Below are 16,895 nucleotides of genomic sequence, written 5' to 3'. Positions count from 1 at the left end.
TAAATGAATGTGAAATGTGATACCAAAGTGAATTCATGTCCTTGGTTGAATTGAAGGGAAACCACTAGTCCTTTTGTGCCTTATACCTATAAGCATTGAAACACAAAGTGTCATTTAGCTACTTCTAAAATATATTCTTGTTTGTAATATGATGTTTCTTGTTTTATTTTACCTGTATTATAGTGTAGTCATAGCCTATGTATGGAAAATCCAAGCTTTATTTTTATGCATGCATGCTTGATCTGGAAAGTAAATGTGATCCAAAGATTGTTGTAAATGTGCTGAAAATTGTTACTATTGATTAAATCTGAAATATAACTAAATTGAACGTCCAGTGGTAAAAAAGAAAAAAGCCAAACCATGTATAATAACTGTATATGTCATGTTCTTATGTGCGGTTTTCGTCAATGTTGGCCGCCCGCTCTGCTCCTTATTAGAGATGAGCGAGTACTGTTCGGATCAGTCGATCTGAACAGCACGCTCCCATAGAAATGAATGGAAGCATCTGTGAAGCCGGCCGCCACTGGCAAAGTCAGCGTCGCAGGTGCTTCCATTCATTTCTATGGGAGTGTGCTGTTCGGATCGGCTGATCCGAACAGTGTTCGCTCATCTCTACTCCTTATGTCTGGTGTGCTTATTCTTATTGCCTATAGTGTTTATGTCCTGGGTTTCGGTTTTAAAACATCGGACATCTGACAGAACCCAGAGCACACTCTGTGTGTTAGTGCTATTTTAGAGATCCGTCTCTCTGATGTTCAAGTCCTCCAATGGACCATAGTAAAGAGAGATGATGTTAGTGTGAACCTAGCGCAACTTCTATGGGAGAGATCGTATTTACATTGCATGGCTCAGACTGAGTGCAATGTAAACAGAGAAGGGGTCACAGCACTCTGGCTGATCAGTAGGGGTCCTGGGTCTTGGACCTCCCCCCCTTTATTTAAGGACTACTACTCTACATTCAGAACATTGATTGGTGACGTTGGAATATCACAGCACAATTTATGCTGTCCTAATCCATGCTAATATATCTTTTAGGGTGTGTTTACATGTTCAGGTTTTCATATGCAGTTCTTGAACCTAAAACTAGGAGTGGATTTAATATAAGAGATAATCCTTTAATAGTCCCACAGTGGGGAAATTTCAGTATGTTACAGCAGCATAGTAATATGGATACAGGATAATACACAGTAATATATTACAGACGTAGACCCACATATGCTGAGAAGAGAAGATATACTAGGAGTCCATAGCAGCTAAGGAACGGAAGAGAAAGAAGGAAGACTTCATAGTCATAATAATTAGTTCTCTGTGCGGAGTGATCTTCGCTTGGTCTGATGTAGATTATACAGCCTGACCGCGGTTGGAAGGAAGGACTTGTGATAGCGCTCCTTCTCACACTTGGGGTGAAGCAGACGGTCAACAACTGTTCCCTATATTTGTGCTCCCCATTATGATCCATATCTGGTTATGGTTTCAAAAACTGCATCTGACAACCTGAACGTGTAAACACACCCTTATATCTTGGCAAATATGAATCAGTGCAATGGTGAACTTCATTAACTGTATATATATATATATTAAAAGCAGCTTATTTCAGAAATATTTAATATACAGTTTTGAATGTACAAGTGAAAAAATATATAATTTTTTCTAAAAGTATAAAATAATACAAACACAGTATAAAATGTAGGTGTAAAAAAAGTATTAAAAAAAAGGCATAATTTATGTATCGGAGCACAGGTCATGCTTCAATTTTCACCCCCTTCTCCATGTCTGGGTAGTCGTCTTCTTCTGGGATAAAAATGGAATCTAAGAAGATACATAAAAATGTAGTCAGAGAAACAAACACAAACTAATACCACGAGAAAACATTACCACGGAATTTAGTCTGGTTAGTCAGGTACTGCTGGATTTCTATAATCTGCTGTAACATAATGGAGCCCCTGTAGGAATCGCTGAAGGCCTCCACTGTGATTCGCAGTAGTAAATGGAGGGGACCATGTATATAGGTGCCCCCCAGGTCCCAGACTTGGAACCAGATCAGGGACTGATTTTGGAGATGAAAAGGTCTGGTGTGCAATTAATATTCCATACCTTCTACACAGATCAATGACTTCTCAGCACCAAAATCAAAGTCAAACTGCAAAGGGAAACTTTGTCCTCCCCAAACTGCTGCTACAGAGCTGGAAGCATGGGATGGTCTGAAAGAGGACCTTTCATCAGATCTGTCATGTCCAGCTCTTTGCATCCTTTTCCCCATCCAAGCACTGGGGGTCCAGAGAACAGGGTTTTGAAAGTCCCCCATGACATGTGCATGCTAGTGTATTCCATTCACTGCTATGAGGCTTCCAGTCCTGTTCTGTACAAAAGCCCCATAGTAGTAAATAGAGTGCGCTTGCTTTAGGGGATTTTCAGGCCCCTGATTACCGAGGGTCCCATTGTTTAAACCCACTGTGTGACCCTGTGTATAAGAAAGTTAGTTTAAGAGACAGTACCTTCACTGTGATCTAGGTCTGGTCGGCATGATAAAAATAGCCAGGCAAGGCCAACTAGCAGAGTTACAACCAAATTGACAACAACCCAAGGTTGAAGGATTTGAGACTCTGTACTTTCTTGCCTGGGAATAAAAAAGAAACAAGCAGTAAGACAACTATTAAGGTAAGGTCGCACAACATTTCTCACCTAAAATCCACATCCCAAGTAAATGGGGTTTCCTTATCCCCACTCATATACATTGGACATTTTTCTGTTCCGATTTTTTTATTACTTATTCCTTGAGGATTTTGCACAGATGAAGTGAGGATTAGCCCCACTGAATCACAGGATAGCAGTGATACAAACTGCAAAAGTTATGTCACATCCACGGCAGAGAGTCAAGGGTCATCCTCTGATATGAATAGGTCAAAGTCTTTGTGCAAGCTTCATTTTCACTTCACAGGATTGTGAGGTCACGTTTTTGGGGTACATGGTATGTTTGCAGCTTAGTCCAACTGAAATGAATGAGACTGAGCTGCGATCCTGAGCAAGCCTAATAAAATGAATGGCGCTGTTCTTGTTATGTAATGAAGAGGCCATGGCACTCGTCCAAAAGCTGCAGCCTTTTCAAATAGCTGATCAGTGGGGGCGCTGGCTTTTGGATCCCCACAAATTGATATGTACTGATGACCCATTTAATTACTTTTCTGGGGGTGGGAAGATTTGGACAGGACTGCAACGAGAATATATTAATTCTTTGTTTCATGGCATTTCCTTGTAGTCATGTTCTTAAAATCTAGGAAAAGCCCTTTAAGTCCGTATGGACATGTTAAGATATGAGAACATCTTTATTGTTTACTTGTTCACAGAATCAACAATGCCAAAAATAAGATCTTACCATAAGCTGCCGTTCTGCGTTGGAGGGGTGTAGAAATTGATCCTGTCACTTGTCATTTGCTGACTTAGTGCAAGAAAAAGAGCAACAAAATACACTGGAAAAAGAGAATGTTTCATTTAGAGGTAAAACTACATAAGCAAACAAAATCCTATACATTTACTGCATATGGACAGTCCAATATTCTGGCGGAGACCTTAATTTATTGACCTACTAATGTCTATAGGTTTATCAGAAGACACCAGATAATGATCTGTAGCTATATACTGATGATTGCATTTGTTAGGGTATGTTCACATCAGTGCTCTGTTATAGGAGCAGAATAACGGAAACAACGGAACAGCAGGATGTTTAAAGCAGTCGACACAAACAAAGGCCAAAAGATACTACTGAATATAATGGGATCCGTTCTGTTATTCTGGCCCAAAAAGCCCTGCATATAAAACTTTTTTGTCTGCAATTTTTAATGTAATGTACAATAAACTAGTGCAGCTCCAAGTCTCCAACCCGGATGTGAACGTGGCCTTACTGTTATCACTGTACAGTGAAGTCATTCATTTAGGGTGCTGTGAATATTGCGTTTACTCATTGGAACATTAAATTCTTAAAGGGGCTCTATCGGCAAAATTATGCTGATAGAGCCCCCACATATGCGTGAATAGCCTTTAAAAAGGCCATTCAGGCATTGCTAATGTTATATTAAACTACCCCCCCCCCCCTCGTTTTAAAATAATACCCTAAAAAAGAATATGATAATCATAGCTTATCGTGCACGGTGGGCGGGCATGCTCGGTCCGATGTCATCTTTAGCCACGCCTACATCATCTTTCTTCTTGCAGTGATGTCCTCAGGTCCTGTCTTCCTCGTCTTCTTCCGGCGTCATTGCTTGTAATCCCGCGCCGGCGCAGTAGCAGGGGAACAGTAGCAAGGCTACTGCGCCAGATTACAAGCATTGATGCCAGAAGAAGACGAGGAAGACAGGACCCAAGGACATCGCTGCAAGAAGAAAGAAGATGTAGGCGTGGCTAAAGATGACGTAGGACCATGCATGCCCGCCCAGCGTGCACGATAAGGTATGATCATCATATTTTTTTTTTTTATATTATATTAAAATGGGGGGGTAGTTTAATATAAAACATTAGCAATGCCTGAATGGCTTTTTAAAAGGCTATTCACACATATGTGGGGATCTATCAGCATAATTTTGCTGATAGAGCCACTTTAACCACTTCAGGACTGTTCATAGACTATTTACGTCCAGAAGTGGCTCTCATTCTGCAAGGACGTACCCCATACAGAGCTATGAAAGCCACCATGATGCGGCTCCCCTATGACCTGGCAGTCACGTGATCTGCCGGGATCAGAGTCTCTTAGAGCTGCTGGGGTCCTACAGGATCCAGATCAGCTCTGTAGTAATTCCTCCTGTAACTGGGGCAGTGGGGCAGATTTTGGCACCGAGAGTGCCGCGGGGAGCCAAACGGAAGCCGCTGCTCAACGAGCCGCGGAATCCGCCTGAAGAAAGGGCAGCTCTCTTCTTTTTTCTGCTAGCGGCAACATGGCGCTAGCAGAAAAAAGAACGCTAGTGGTCTCCATAGACCACCATTGTATGGAGGTGGATTTTGAGGCCAAATCTGCTGTCAAAATCCGCCTCCTTGCCCCCGTGTGAACTAGCCTTTACAGACACAATACAAAATAACACAATACAAAATAAAAGCTACTGTAACGGAGAGGAAAAACTATTTCATATAGTTTTTTGGTATCACTTTGTGCTAGGAAATAAAGAAAATGAAATGTATAAAACAGACAAGTTTTCCCCACTTTGATTTATATTTTTCCAGATATAAAAAAAAATTTCAATGTGTGCAAAAGTAAAAACATAAAAATAAAGCCCTGTGCGTCACCAAAAAAGATGTAGATATTAACACAAATGATAAAATTATAGCCCTCAAAACTGCACATTCTAAAAAAACTTTTAAAAATTTGGTCCTGGATCAGAAACTGGCCGGTTCCGAAGTGGTTAATAACTGTGTTTACTTTTGCAACCAAAGGCATTAAAAAAAAAACAAAAAAAAAACCCCACAATCTGTCTTGAATAAAAATGCCTAACAATTTAATGTCTACAGCTCTCATGCACAATTATGTGTTTCTATGTCTGTGTTACAGACTACTAACAAACCTGTGCAGTCATATACTCTCTTCTTTATCCCCCAATAAGGGTGTGTAGCTGTAAAATAAAACTACACAGAGTTTGTTTGTAGTCTGCAACCATGAAGACAAAGGTCTGAATATGAACTGTACACCTAAAACCTTAGGATGTGAAGTCTTATGATTCAGAGATGTATTAAGCCCTTACTATAGAGATTTCTACTTACGGAATGACGCCACGGCAGATGGGTCCAATGTAATAAGACCACGGAAGGCATTTGAAAAACTTGCCAGGTCAATCCTAGGAACATGGAAAACTGCTGGATTATATATAGTACAAATAATGAAATGAGTAAGTCACTGTAATCTATCCCATAATGTACCTGTCAAATGCAGAAACTGTGCTGAGGACCAAGAGGAAATACAGGAAGCACTGGGATGGATAGGCCAAATCTTTGTAAATTTCAAGCAGCTTAGGTAGAGAGGTTAACTGGCTGCCAGCTAGAACATAAATCACCACAATGTTCCACACTGTGTACCCACATAGGAACCCACTGCAGAACAGCCCAATAATCCTAAAAAGAAGGGAAATGATCAGGAATGAAAGCACTGTGATCCAGAATATCTTCTAGATAGATACAGACAGGTGTGTACCTAAAACTACGATGAACAGTGAGTGAGACATCCATACTGCTCCATGTAGGTTTAATATCCAGGAAGTCATCCACATTTTCGGCGGTTTTGATGATACCAGAACGATCTGCAGCTTGAAATTTCCCTAGAATATAAAATATAAGACCATAGGAATAATCCTCTGACACTTGTATCTTCACTGACTTCTCATGAATAAGAAAACTAGACAGGAGTAGTGTTGTCCTTAGCAATGAATCCAAGTTTTTTTTATTTCACTATCAGTATGTCTTTGCCAAGCAAACACAGGGAGAACATACAAACTCCTTGCAGATGTTGCCTTAGGCAGGATTCAAACCCAGGACTCCAGCGCAGCAAGACGGCAGTGCTAACCACTGAGCCACCGTGCTGCCTTGAGTCCAAGTTCTATTTGGGATCTCATGATAGCCAAGTTCAAGTATGGAGGCCTTGTGATGAGCGCTTCAGTCCTGCTTTTGCTCTGGAGTAACATGACTGCTGGTGTGATGATCGGGGTAGTCATCATGTGTCACTGTCAGTGATCCCGAGCAACTAACAACTCAGCAAGATGTCTAGACGGTTGGAGGAGTTTTTAGCTTATGAGGGTAAGATAGTGTAAAACTGAGAACTAGGCCTAAGAACAGTTAGTAGGGATATGACAAAGTACATGTATGCTACTGCCAGAAACCTCACTACTAACATGGGGGAATACAACTAATGATGTTAGGAGAAGAATATGGGGATAAGTGAGACAAGGCTGGACTCTACCTAGGATGGGAATGGGCTCCAAGCAAAATTATGTCTAGGAGCTCCCCTAATCAAATTTTTAGGCCACGCCCTGTTGGGATAATCTAATAGGTAACGTCTGAAAAAAACCATAAAGCAACCCATTGTTATCTTTGATAAGAGCATTGATTCTAAGGAACTGTCTGCCATAGGATGTTGTTTTTTGTTAACTTGGATGTCCTTATTGAAAGTGAAAAAATCAGCTTATAAAATTTTGGGATGGGACGTTTATCCAGCGATGTATTCTAACTGCCATATTTGTATTGGGATAGAATTGTTTCCTGTTGGGGTAATTGGTGACTGCCTTGTGGAGGGAGAAGGGGGGGGGGGGGGGGTTTGCCTTCCTCTGGATCAACATGGTAGGGTTATAGAAAGGGCCTCAGCAGGCTCTACCTGCTCAGGAGGCTGAAGGCCTTTAGAGTCCAGGGGCCACTTCTTATGGCCTTTTTTAACTCTGTGGTAGCATCAGCCATCTTCTTTGGAGTGGCCTGCTGGGGGAGCAGTATATCAGCCAGGGACAGAAATAGGATTGACAGGCTGGTTAGAAGGGCCAGCTCTGTCCTGGGGAGCCCCCTGGACCCAGTACAGAAGGATACTGTCCATGGTGAGCTCCATGCTGGAGAACAACTCCCACCCCATGTATGAGACCGCGACAGCACTGTAAGTGACCGACTGCTTCACCCCAAGTATGAGAAGGAGCTATCGGAGATCCTTCCTCCCAACCACGTTCAGACTGTATAATCAACATCAGGCCAAGCAGAGATCACTCCGCACAGAGAACTAAATGATCCTGAGTCTTTCTTTTCTTCTTAGTTGCTATGACTCCTGGTATATTTTTCTATCTGCTATGAGCTTCTACGTGTTCTTTCTTGTAATATATTACTGTATTATCCATGCTGCTGTAACATACTGAATTTCTCCATGGTGGGACTATTAAAGGATTATCCTATCTTATAAATTGGACTTAATGGACTTTTGTCTTTTTTCAACATTATCAATTATATAACAATATTAGAAACATATATATTTCACCTTGACATGCATTATTTTTGTAATTGCACAGATTTTTTCCTTCTTTTAAGAAAATGTATGTAATAATTTAGCTTACTATTCTTCTCCACAAACAATTTGCCCACAGGCTGGCTTATCAGTGACGGTACAATGAATGCAGGATGCTGTTCTGAGAGCTTTATCTGTCCATCAGGAATGATATCTTCTTCTTCTACACCCAGATCATTAGGAAATCCATGTTCTGCAGGCCTAGTTTTCCTAGTGGAGAAGATACATTTATAGGAAGGAAATGAATGCAAACAACTTGGTCAAAAATGGATTTTCTGAGGGGGAGTTCACACGGAGTAATGTGCCACGTGATGTGGCACGTATACGCCGTGTGAGACTTTGCGGGCCGTATACGCTCCCATTGATTTCAATGGGATCCGGGATCATATAAGCAGCGTTATTTTGCAGCCGTGATTTAGCGCCGCGTATACGATCCCGGCTGCCATTGAAATCAATGGAAGCGTATACGGCCCGCAAAGTCTCACACGGCATATACGTGCCAAATCACGCGGCACGTTACTCCGTGTAAACTTACCCTTAGACAGCAGTGAAAGCCCTCTGCTAACTATGATGCTTGGAAGAAAATAATCGATGCTAAGCTTACCAATAGGAAATAGGTTTTTATGGATAACCAAATACAGTCCTATGAAAAAGTTTGGGCACCCCTATTAATCTTAATCATTTTTAGTTCTAAATATTTTGGTGTTTGCAGCAGCCATTTCAGTTTGATATATCTAATAACTGATGGACACAGTAATATTTCAGGATTGAAATGAGGTTTATTGTACTAACAGAAAATGCGCAATATGCATTAAACCAAAATTTGACCGGTGCAAAAGTATGGGCACCTCAACAGAAAAGTGACATTAATATTTAGTAGATACTCCTTTTGCAAAGATAACAGCCTCTCGTCGCTTCCTGTAGCTTTTAATCAGTTCCTGGATCCTGGATAAAGGTATTTTGGACAAACAATTCAAGTTCAGTTAAGTTAGTGCGTCGCCGAGCATGGACAGCCGGCTTCACATCATCCCACAGATGTTCAATGATATTCAGGTCTGGGGACTGGGATGGCCATTCCAGAACATTGTAATTGTTCCTCTGCATGAATGCCTGAGTCGATTTGGAGCGGTGTTTTGGATCATTGTCTTGCTGAAATATCCATCCCCGGCGTAACTTCAACTTCGTCACTGATTCTTGAACATTATTCTCAAGAATCTGCTGATACTGAGTGGAATCCATGCGACCCTCAACTTTAACAAGATTCCCGATGCCGGCATTGGCCACACAGCCCCAAAGCATGATGAAACCTCCACCAAATTTTACAGTGGGTAGCATGTGTTTTTCTTGGAATGCTGTTTCTTTTTGGACGCCATGCATAACGCCTTTTTTTATAACCAAACAACTCAATTTTTGTTTCCAAAATGAAGCTGCCTTGTCCAAATGTGCTTTTTCATACCTCAGGCAACTCTATTTGTGGCGTACGTGCAGAAACGGCTTCTTTCTCATCACTCTCCCATACAGCTTCTATTTGTGCAAAGTGCGCTGTATAGTTGACCGATGCACAGTGACACCATCTGCAGCAAGATGATGCTGCAGCTCTTTGGAGGTGGTCTGTGGATTGTCCTTGACTGTTCTCACCATTCTTCTTCTCTGTCTTTCTGATATTTTTCTTGGCCTGCCACTTCTGGGCTTAACAAGAACTGTCCCTGTGGTCTTCCATTTCCTTACTATGTTCCTCACAGTGGAAACTGACAGGTTAAATCTCTGAGACAACTTTTTGTATCCTTCCCCTGAACAACTATGTTGAACAATCTTTGTTTTCAGATCATTTGAGAGTTGTTTTGAGTAGCCCATGATGCCACTCTTCAGAGGAGATTCAAATAGGAGATCAACTTGCAATTGGCCACCTTAAATACCTTTTCGTATGATTGGATACATCTGGCTATGAAGTTCAAAGCTCACTGAGGTTACAAAACCAATTTTGTGCTTCAGTAAGTCAGTAAAAAGTAGTAAGGGGAATTCAAATCAATAAAATGATAAGGGTGCCCATACTTTTGCACCGGTCAAATTTTGGTTTAATGCATATTGCACATTTTCTGTTAGTACAATAAACCTCATTTCAATCCTGAAATATTACTGTGTCCATCAGTTATTAGATATATCAAACTGAAATGGCTGTTGCAAACACCAAAATATTTAGAACAAAAAATGATTAAGATTAATAGGGGTGCCCAAACTTTTTCATAGGACTGTATTTGCTTTTAGCTACATGTTTTATTAAATCACAATAGAATTTACTTTGCTCTTCTGCGAGGTTTGCGAACAATTCCTTCATCAGACGGCTGGGTGTCTACGCCATTTCCATTCTGGATAATTGATGAAGTATTAAGGTTTTGCTGGGTGAAAGAGGTCTCAGCTTCTACAGTTATGAGGAAAAAAAGCAATTAAAAAAAATTAATTTATTAGAATAGTAGTAACTAGAGATGAGCGAATAGTATTCGAAAACTAGTTTCGAATACCTCGCTCCATATGAATGAATGGAAGCGGCCGGAGCTTAACCCCTTGGTGTTCGGCCACTTCCATTCATTCCTATGAAAGCGAGGTATTCGAAACTAGAGTTTCGAATACCTCTGCCGCATAGTTCTTGGTGTAAAAAAGCACCAGGGAAGGTGGGAGGGGCAGTAAAAATTCAATGCCCCTCCCACCTTCCCTGGCACTTTTTTACACCAAGAACTATGCGGCGGAGGGATTCGATCGAATATACTCGCTCATCTCTATTCAACAGGCTTATAAGACTAGTGACCTATCCTTTGGACAGTTTATCAATCCAATATCAAAGTCTGAAGCCTGGGATGCCCACGGAGTAGCTATCTGAAGTGACAGCAGCTCTCCATGTGCATGGCATGTTTAAAGCTCACTCCCATTTAAGTGAATGGGGTTCAGCCGTGATACCAAGCACGGCCAATCACCATTCACGTCACCCCCGAAGTTTTCCATCTTGGAAACTTACAAAGGCCAATTATATAGGAAGCTAACTGATCAATAGGTTTTTGAGTTGTGTTAAGAGTCACAGCCCAAGGGAAACCCACACAAATACAAGGAGAACATACAGACTCCATGGTAGGACTGGAATGCAATAAAGTAATTGCAGAATAATTCAAGTCTTAAAAATGTGCATGATGACTATATCTAAATTGTATCTAAGAGCGCTATGGGGAAATTATCATTTCCCTCCATGTATAATGGCCATCTAGTAAATCATTTTCTTTCCTAGCGCTCTCCAATCTATATTTTTTGTCCTTCAGTCCAGTTTTGATAGATCATTTTAAAAAAATGAAAATCCGAACATAGCCTAACTTCTCAGTAATTTACTCAGAAGAAAGGATTACACATTTTCCTAGAATGCTTCTTCCCATATATTTGTAATCCAGTTTACCTGCAAGCTTCTTTTTTTTCTTTTTCCGCCGTTCAGGTGTAAGGGGTTCTTTACTCTCTGAGGTTTTAAAAGCTGTGTCCTGTATAACATCCTCTACGATAAAGACAAAAGATCAAAGTATATAAGTCTTAATAAACTCATGTAAATGCAAAGCCAAATATCTGAGCAGTACAACTCCTCTAGGTTTTGTTAAAACAGCATTAGTAATTGTTACATATACGTAAAATAGTTGGAAAACATTGAATTCATGCAGAAAATGGTCACCATCTAACCTCAATCTAAATGGAGCGGTGGTTGGGCAAACACGCTGCCGCTCTATCCAATTCTATGTGACCATTGGAGAGGGTCAGTACCAAACACTGTACCGATATTATGGAATAGAGCAGCTTTGTGTCTGCCCGACCACTGCTCTAATCTTAATGAGGTACAAGGCACCCCCATTTTTATGATCATGAAGCCCCAGCAGTCAGTTCCCCCAAAGCCGTTAAACTAACCCATGCAAAAGGGATCAGATCGTGTCTGGTCCTGAAGACCCAAATACTCTAGGCATAGAAAGGCAAAGTCTCATATAAAATGAATGTGAAAAAAGCTGTCTGGCTAATGTAACCCTATAGACACATTTCGCATGTACATTGGAAGCTTTGTGACGTACACGCTAAACTTACATCACAAATGTGATGTAAACCAAGCCAAAGAAGGATTGGGTATTTTGGATTACAGCATGATCCTTTGTTTCCCCAGGAGATAAGCCGCTGGCAAGTGTCTGGTATCATCTTATTATTCAATACCTTGTGAAATAAGCAGAAATGCTCAGCCATACATGCTCTCTATGCAATGACAATTGGTGTCCGCCAAGGTTTTTTGGGATCCTTGCAATATCAAATCACTCTATACATGTACACATTGGATATATACACAGGGTATATACACTGGTCATCATAGCAGTATACATTCACAACTTTGATTTTCTAAAATGCAAAAGGGATTACCGTATATACTCGAGTATAAGCTGAATTTTTCAGCACAGTTTTTGTGCTGAAAAAGCCCCCCTCGGCTTATACTCAAGTCAAGCAAAAAAAAAAAACCAAACAATAATAATAATAGTAATTTTTTTTTTTTTTGGGAGGGGGTGTCTATGACCAGTCGCAATAGTAATGTATAGAATCTCCCATAAAATAGTGAAAAAAATAAAAAATAAAAATAAATAAAATAAAGTTGTAAATCCCTCCTTTTCCTAGAATACATCTAAAAGTAGAAAATGACTGTGAAACACAAACACATTAGGTATCCCTGTGTCTGACAGTGCCCGGTCTACTGAATATAGGGGATTTGCAGTGCTCCTGTTCCGTCGGGAAGGGGTTAATAGGAGCACTGCAGATCCCCCTATATACAGCCAGGCTGAATTCCAAGTGGGAAAAAAAAAAAAACAGTCCTCAAGCTCAGGGAAGGGGCAGACAGACAACCAAAACACCCCCTCCCCTTCACCAGCATCTACTGCACCCAAAAACTCCATTTTCATTTTTGAAATTTTCCAGTAGCTGCTGCATTCCCCCCCCCCCCCCCCTCGGCTTATACTCGAGTCAATAAGTTTTCCCAGTTTTTTGTTGTAAAATTAGGGGCCTCAGCTTATATTCAGGTCGGCTTATACTCGAGTATATACGGTACATCCCTGAGATCTGTTTTGTAAAAGATTAAGTCTTCAATGCTTCCTACACATGGTAATCCAAAGTTCTATTAAAGGGGCTAGTCCTCAATAATATGAATCACCTATCTACAGATTGGGTGACAAATATATGACTGCTGGGGATCTGACTGCTCGGACCCCCATCGATCACTAGAACAGGAGTCTCAACTGCTGTTCTGGCGGAGTTTGGATGGAGTTGTGGACATGCATGCACTCTCAAGTCCCATAGACATTAAATGGAGCCATAATATGTGTGACCACTGGTGGGTGTCCCAGCAGTCGTAGCCCCAAAGATCATAGATTTATCCCCTATGTTGTGGATAGATGTTAAATGTTTTATACAATATAAATGTTCTTAACAATAGACTTTAGTTTTGCTACTAAGATTATATGGACTAAAACAAAAATGCTTCTATTGGGTGGATTATAAAATAAAGTTGTAAATCCCTCCTTTTCCTAGAATACATCTAAAAGTAGAAAATGACTGTGAAACACATACACATTAGGTATCCCTGTGTCTGACAGTGCCCGGTCTACTGAATATAGGGGATCTGCAGTTATTAGTCACTGGAATAACCTGGTGACTTGGGAATATCAGGGGTTTCTTTTGCTAGAATGTCATGCCCAAGTGCCCTGCTGGTCTCTGGTTAGGCTCAGTTCACATCTGCGGTCGGGCCATTCCGATCCCGTCTACGCATTTTTCATGCGGTCCCCAAGCGGACTTCCCGAACGGAAACCCATGCGCAGATGAGAACTGGGCCTCAGTCAATCCCTGGCCATTATAGTGAATCACCACTGATCGGCTTACCAGAATTTCAGGTATGTTGAGAGGGAACATGAAGCAGAGACGAGAAAGGGTCATGGGCACTGGCAAAACAGATGTGACTAGATATTGCTGAAATAAATATTGTACTTTTATTTTTTAGCTCATTCTGAGCTGTATAATAATTTTGCCCATTGGAAACCCCTTTAATAGACTTTATAAATGAATGACTTTTCTTATTCCAAGGCATTATGGTTCAGCCCTTTTATCAATGTGAATACACTTTAGGAATAGCTATTTCTATATTATACTTTACTAGCTATAACCCACGACTTCGTCAGCGGTCCCCTGACGCTTGCGTAAACCACCAGCAGCGCGGCCCGTGGGCCCCAATGACCCTGTACTTGCGGGCAGCGTGGGCCCCTCCCACAGCATCGTGGGCCGGGACCCACTTGGGGCCCTCTCGTTTCCCCCACCTGCGCCCCCGGACCTCCCCTTACCCCCCCATCCGTGTCCCTGGCCCCCTGCTCCCCCTTACCCGCCTATGACCCCGGCTACCTTGTACCCCCCCCCCCCCCCATCTGCAATCAGGCCCCCCTACTTACCTTCTGCCTAATCCCCCCCCCCCCAACCCCTCCTCCAACAAACCCAACCCCCACCACCCCACCTGCCCTCTAGCCATCACCTCTTCCCCCCCTCACTTAAGCAACCTACCGAGCATTGGACCCGCAGCACTTACCCTGTCGATGCTGGGGAGGTCTGTGTGATTCTTGCCGAGACGTCGGGTTGCCCGGGCGCAAAGTGTGTTTGTGCGGCTGGGCGCACTGCTGCTCATTGGTACGCAGGAATGAGGAGATGTGTGGGCGGCCGGCATATCGAGTTTCCCGGACGCACATTACGTGTTTTTGTGCGGTTGGACGGATTAGCAGCAGCATGAGGACATGTGTGGCCGGCCAGCATATCAGCGGCTTTGGGAAACTTGCGGGTAGCCGGCATGTTGAGGAGAGTGTCCTGGGACGCTGGGCACGCCCACAATTCTGCGCAAACCTATGGGGCCGTTGTGCTGGCTCCCTAACCCGCCCACACACCGCCATGCACCAATAGCAGCTGTCTGTAACTCTCTGTGCTGACGTGATGCCCGGGCCGACAGTGGAGCTGGAGACAACTTTGGAGGGTCGTGGTGGCGTTTTGGGGTGAGTGACACACTTTTAAAGTAGCATATTACTCCATCCTGGCCAATATGTAAGTGTGTGTGAAATTTCTAGGAAATCCATTGAGCTGTTCGGGTGTGATTGAAGAACAAACATCCAAACACACAAACATCCAAACTCACAAACTTTCACATTTATAATATTAATAGGATAATAGGATATAGAAAAAACACTTACCTAATGCACTACCGGAGGGCTTGGACTTTTTCTTTTTTGGGCGACTGATAGGAACTTCATCCTCTGAAATAAATGTTAGAAAATCGAAATTTTATAAAAGACGCAGAGAGATTTAAATACGTTCCACAAATTTGTATATAAATTAAATGAAGGAAAAAGATGAGTCTTACATACCCTGATATGTGCTAAACCGTCACAGGATGTCCGAGCAAACACATAAAAGCAAAGACAAGACCAAGTCAGACACAACTGGGTACAACAAATGTAAGGAAGTATAAATGGAAATTATTCCAGTACCTTGGCATCGGCGGGAGAGCACGAGGTGGTGCCTGAAATTGGAAAATTAATATATTAAGAGCATGTATGTTACATGTGCTTATACGTGTAGCTCTATATAACGTATACTGGGCTCTATACTGTACATAAAGCTACGTGATGTGCCCACAGCATGTTCAGGGAGAGATTAAGAGGGCAGCCAAAGATCACCAGTTGTGTGTACTTGCCCTGAGCACAAAGGGATTTCCTATTGTCTGTAGAATATATCCAGTCTAATCTGCTACTGAATGTAAATACATCAAGAGTCATTACCTAGGTCTAGTAGAGACACACGACTACATAAAGCAATAGCACATAGTAGCTACACTATACAAGTACAGTATCAGACAACATATCACTAACCTCTGTGCACTGTGACTAATGATACGGTTATATATACACCTAGGATTTCCCAATACATTCATGCAGTATGGAATGTAATATCAGGACGCTTCCTTTCCTACCTTGCAGCCGCCCCATGTGCCATAACCTGAGAAAGTCACTTACCACCTGCCGTTTCCCCATCATCAAAAGTCAGTGTTCATACAGGATGCCGGCGAGTTCCTTTACACAACACTGCTCACGTAGATCTCCTTAATTCCCCCACAGAAATATCCCTCCAGATAAAAGCCTGGATTATAAAGGTTAGAACCTTCTGTCCTTCATGAACAGGTCACAGTCTGTATACAACAGGACTAGACTGTCACAACAATGCCTGAGGCGAGACTATGGCCACATAGGTGGCACTGGTCTCATGCGCTGTAATTTCTAGGTGCTCCCTAGCTATACAAACAATGGACTCTTAAAGGGCCAGGCACTATTCTTAACCATTCAATAATACATGGAAGGTTCCTGCTCAGAGGGAATTGGAGGTTATGTACGCATCATTTCTATGGAAAACGGCATTGGTAGTGACAAGTCAGTGAGGCCGATATACTTGTTTACTACAGGACACATATCCAGATCTCTACAACATACCTGCAAAAGTGACCACTAAGGGGATGATGTTTACACAACTCATATACCCGAATCAGAGCAATGTACGGATTGGTGAGAACACACAAAGATTCTTACACAAATCTAAGGCTGATTCTAAGGACTTTTCTCTCCGTCGGTTCTATACTGATTTATAGTCTATGGGGCCCGTAGGTGACCACTGTTTTAAGCAGGCAGGCACGCTCTCTTTCGTGTCCCCATGCGGACCCGAAGGAGGAAGACCCGAATATTAGTGTGAACCTAGCGGAAAATGGGAATGCGTTCTGTAGTAAATATATGGAACTCTGTAGTCTTATAAAGTAAGT

General features: G+C 42.0%; 1 protein-coding gene across 1 annotated transcript; it reads right to left on the bottom strand.

Annotated features, from left to right (window-relative positions):
* Positions 1–1,655: 1,655 nt before the first annotated feature.
* Positions 1,656–16,213, bottom strand: TMEM237 (transmembrane protein 237). The gene is made up of 12 exons (XM_075285418.1): positions 16,102–16,213; positions 15,530–15,608; positions 15,280–15,342; positions 11,445–11,537; positions 10,307–10,427; positions 8,058–8,218; positions 6,170–6,293; positions 5,899–6,090; positions 5,743–5,816; positions 3,374–3,467; positions 2,496–2,617; positions 1,656–1,809 (listed from the first exon to the last, which is right to left on the bottom strand). Exons 1-12 carry the CDS (start codon positions 16,120–16,122, stop codon positions 1,742–1,744), a joined length of 1,212 nt encoding a protein of 403 aa, XP_075141519.1. The 5' UTR covers positions 16,123–16,213; the 3' UTR covers positions 1,656–1,741.
* Between the last annotated feature and the right edge of the window lie 682 nt (positions 16,214–16,895).

Source organism: Leptodactylus fuscus, chromosome 8 (assembly GCF_031893055.1).
Source record: "Leptodactylus fuscus isolate aLepFus1 chromosome 8, aLepFus1.hap2, whole genome shotgun sequence".
NCBI classification, from domain to species: Eukaryota; Metazoa; Chordata; class Amphibia; order Anura; family Leptodactylidae; genus Leptodactylus; species Leptodactylus fuscus.
This window is presented reverse-complemented; position numbering and strand designations above follow the sequence as displayed.

What these genes read in the sequence shown, in the direction of transcription:
- TMEM237 (XM_075285418.1), bottom strand. Translation starts at nt 16,122, where the DNA reads ATGATGGGGAAACGGCAGGTG. An exon ending in TGATGGGGAAACGGCAGGTG is followed by an intron (nt 15,609 to 16,101) that starts GTAAGTGACTTT and finishes TTCCAATTTCAG; the next exon opens with GCACCACCTCGTGCTCTCCC. An exon ending in ATCTGCCGTGGCGTCATTCC is followed by an intron (nt 3,468 to 5,742) that starts GTAAGTAGAAAT and finishes CTCTTTTTCCAG; the next exon opens with TGTATTTTGTTGCTCTTTTT.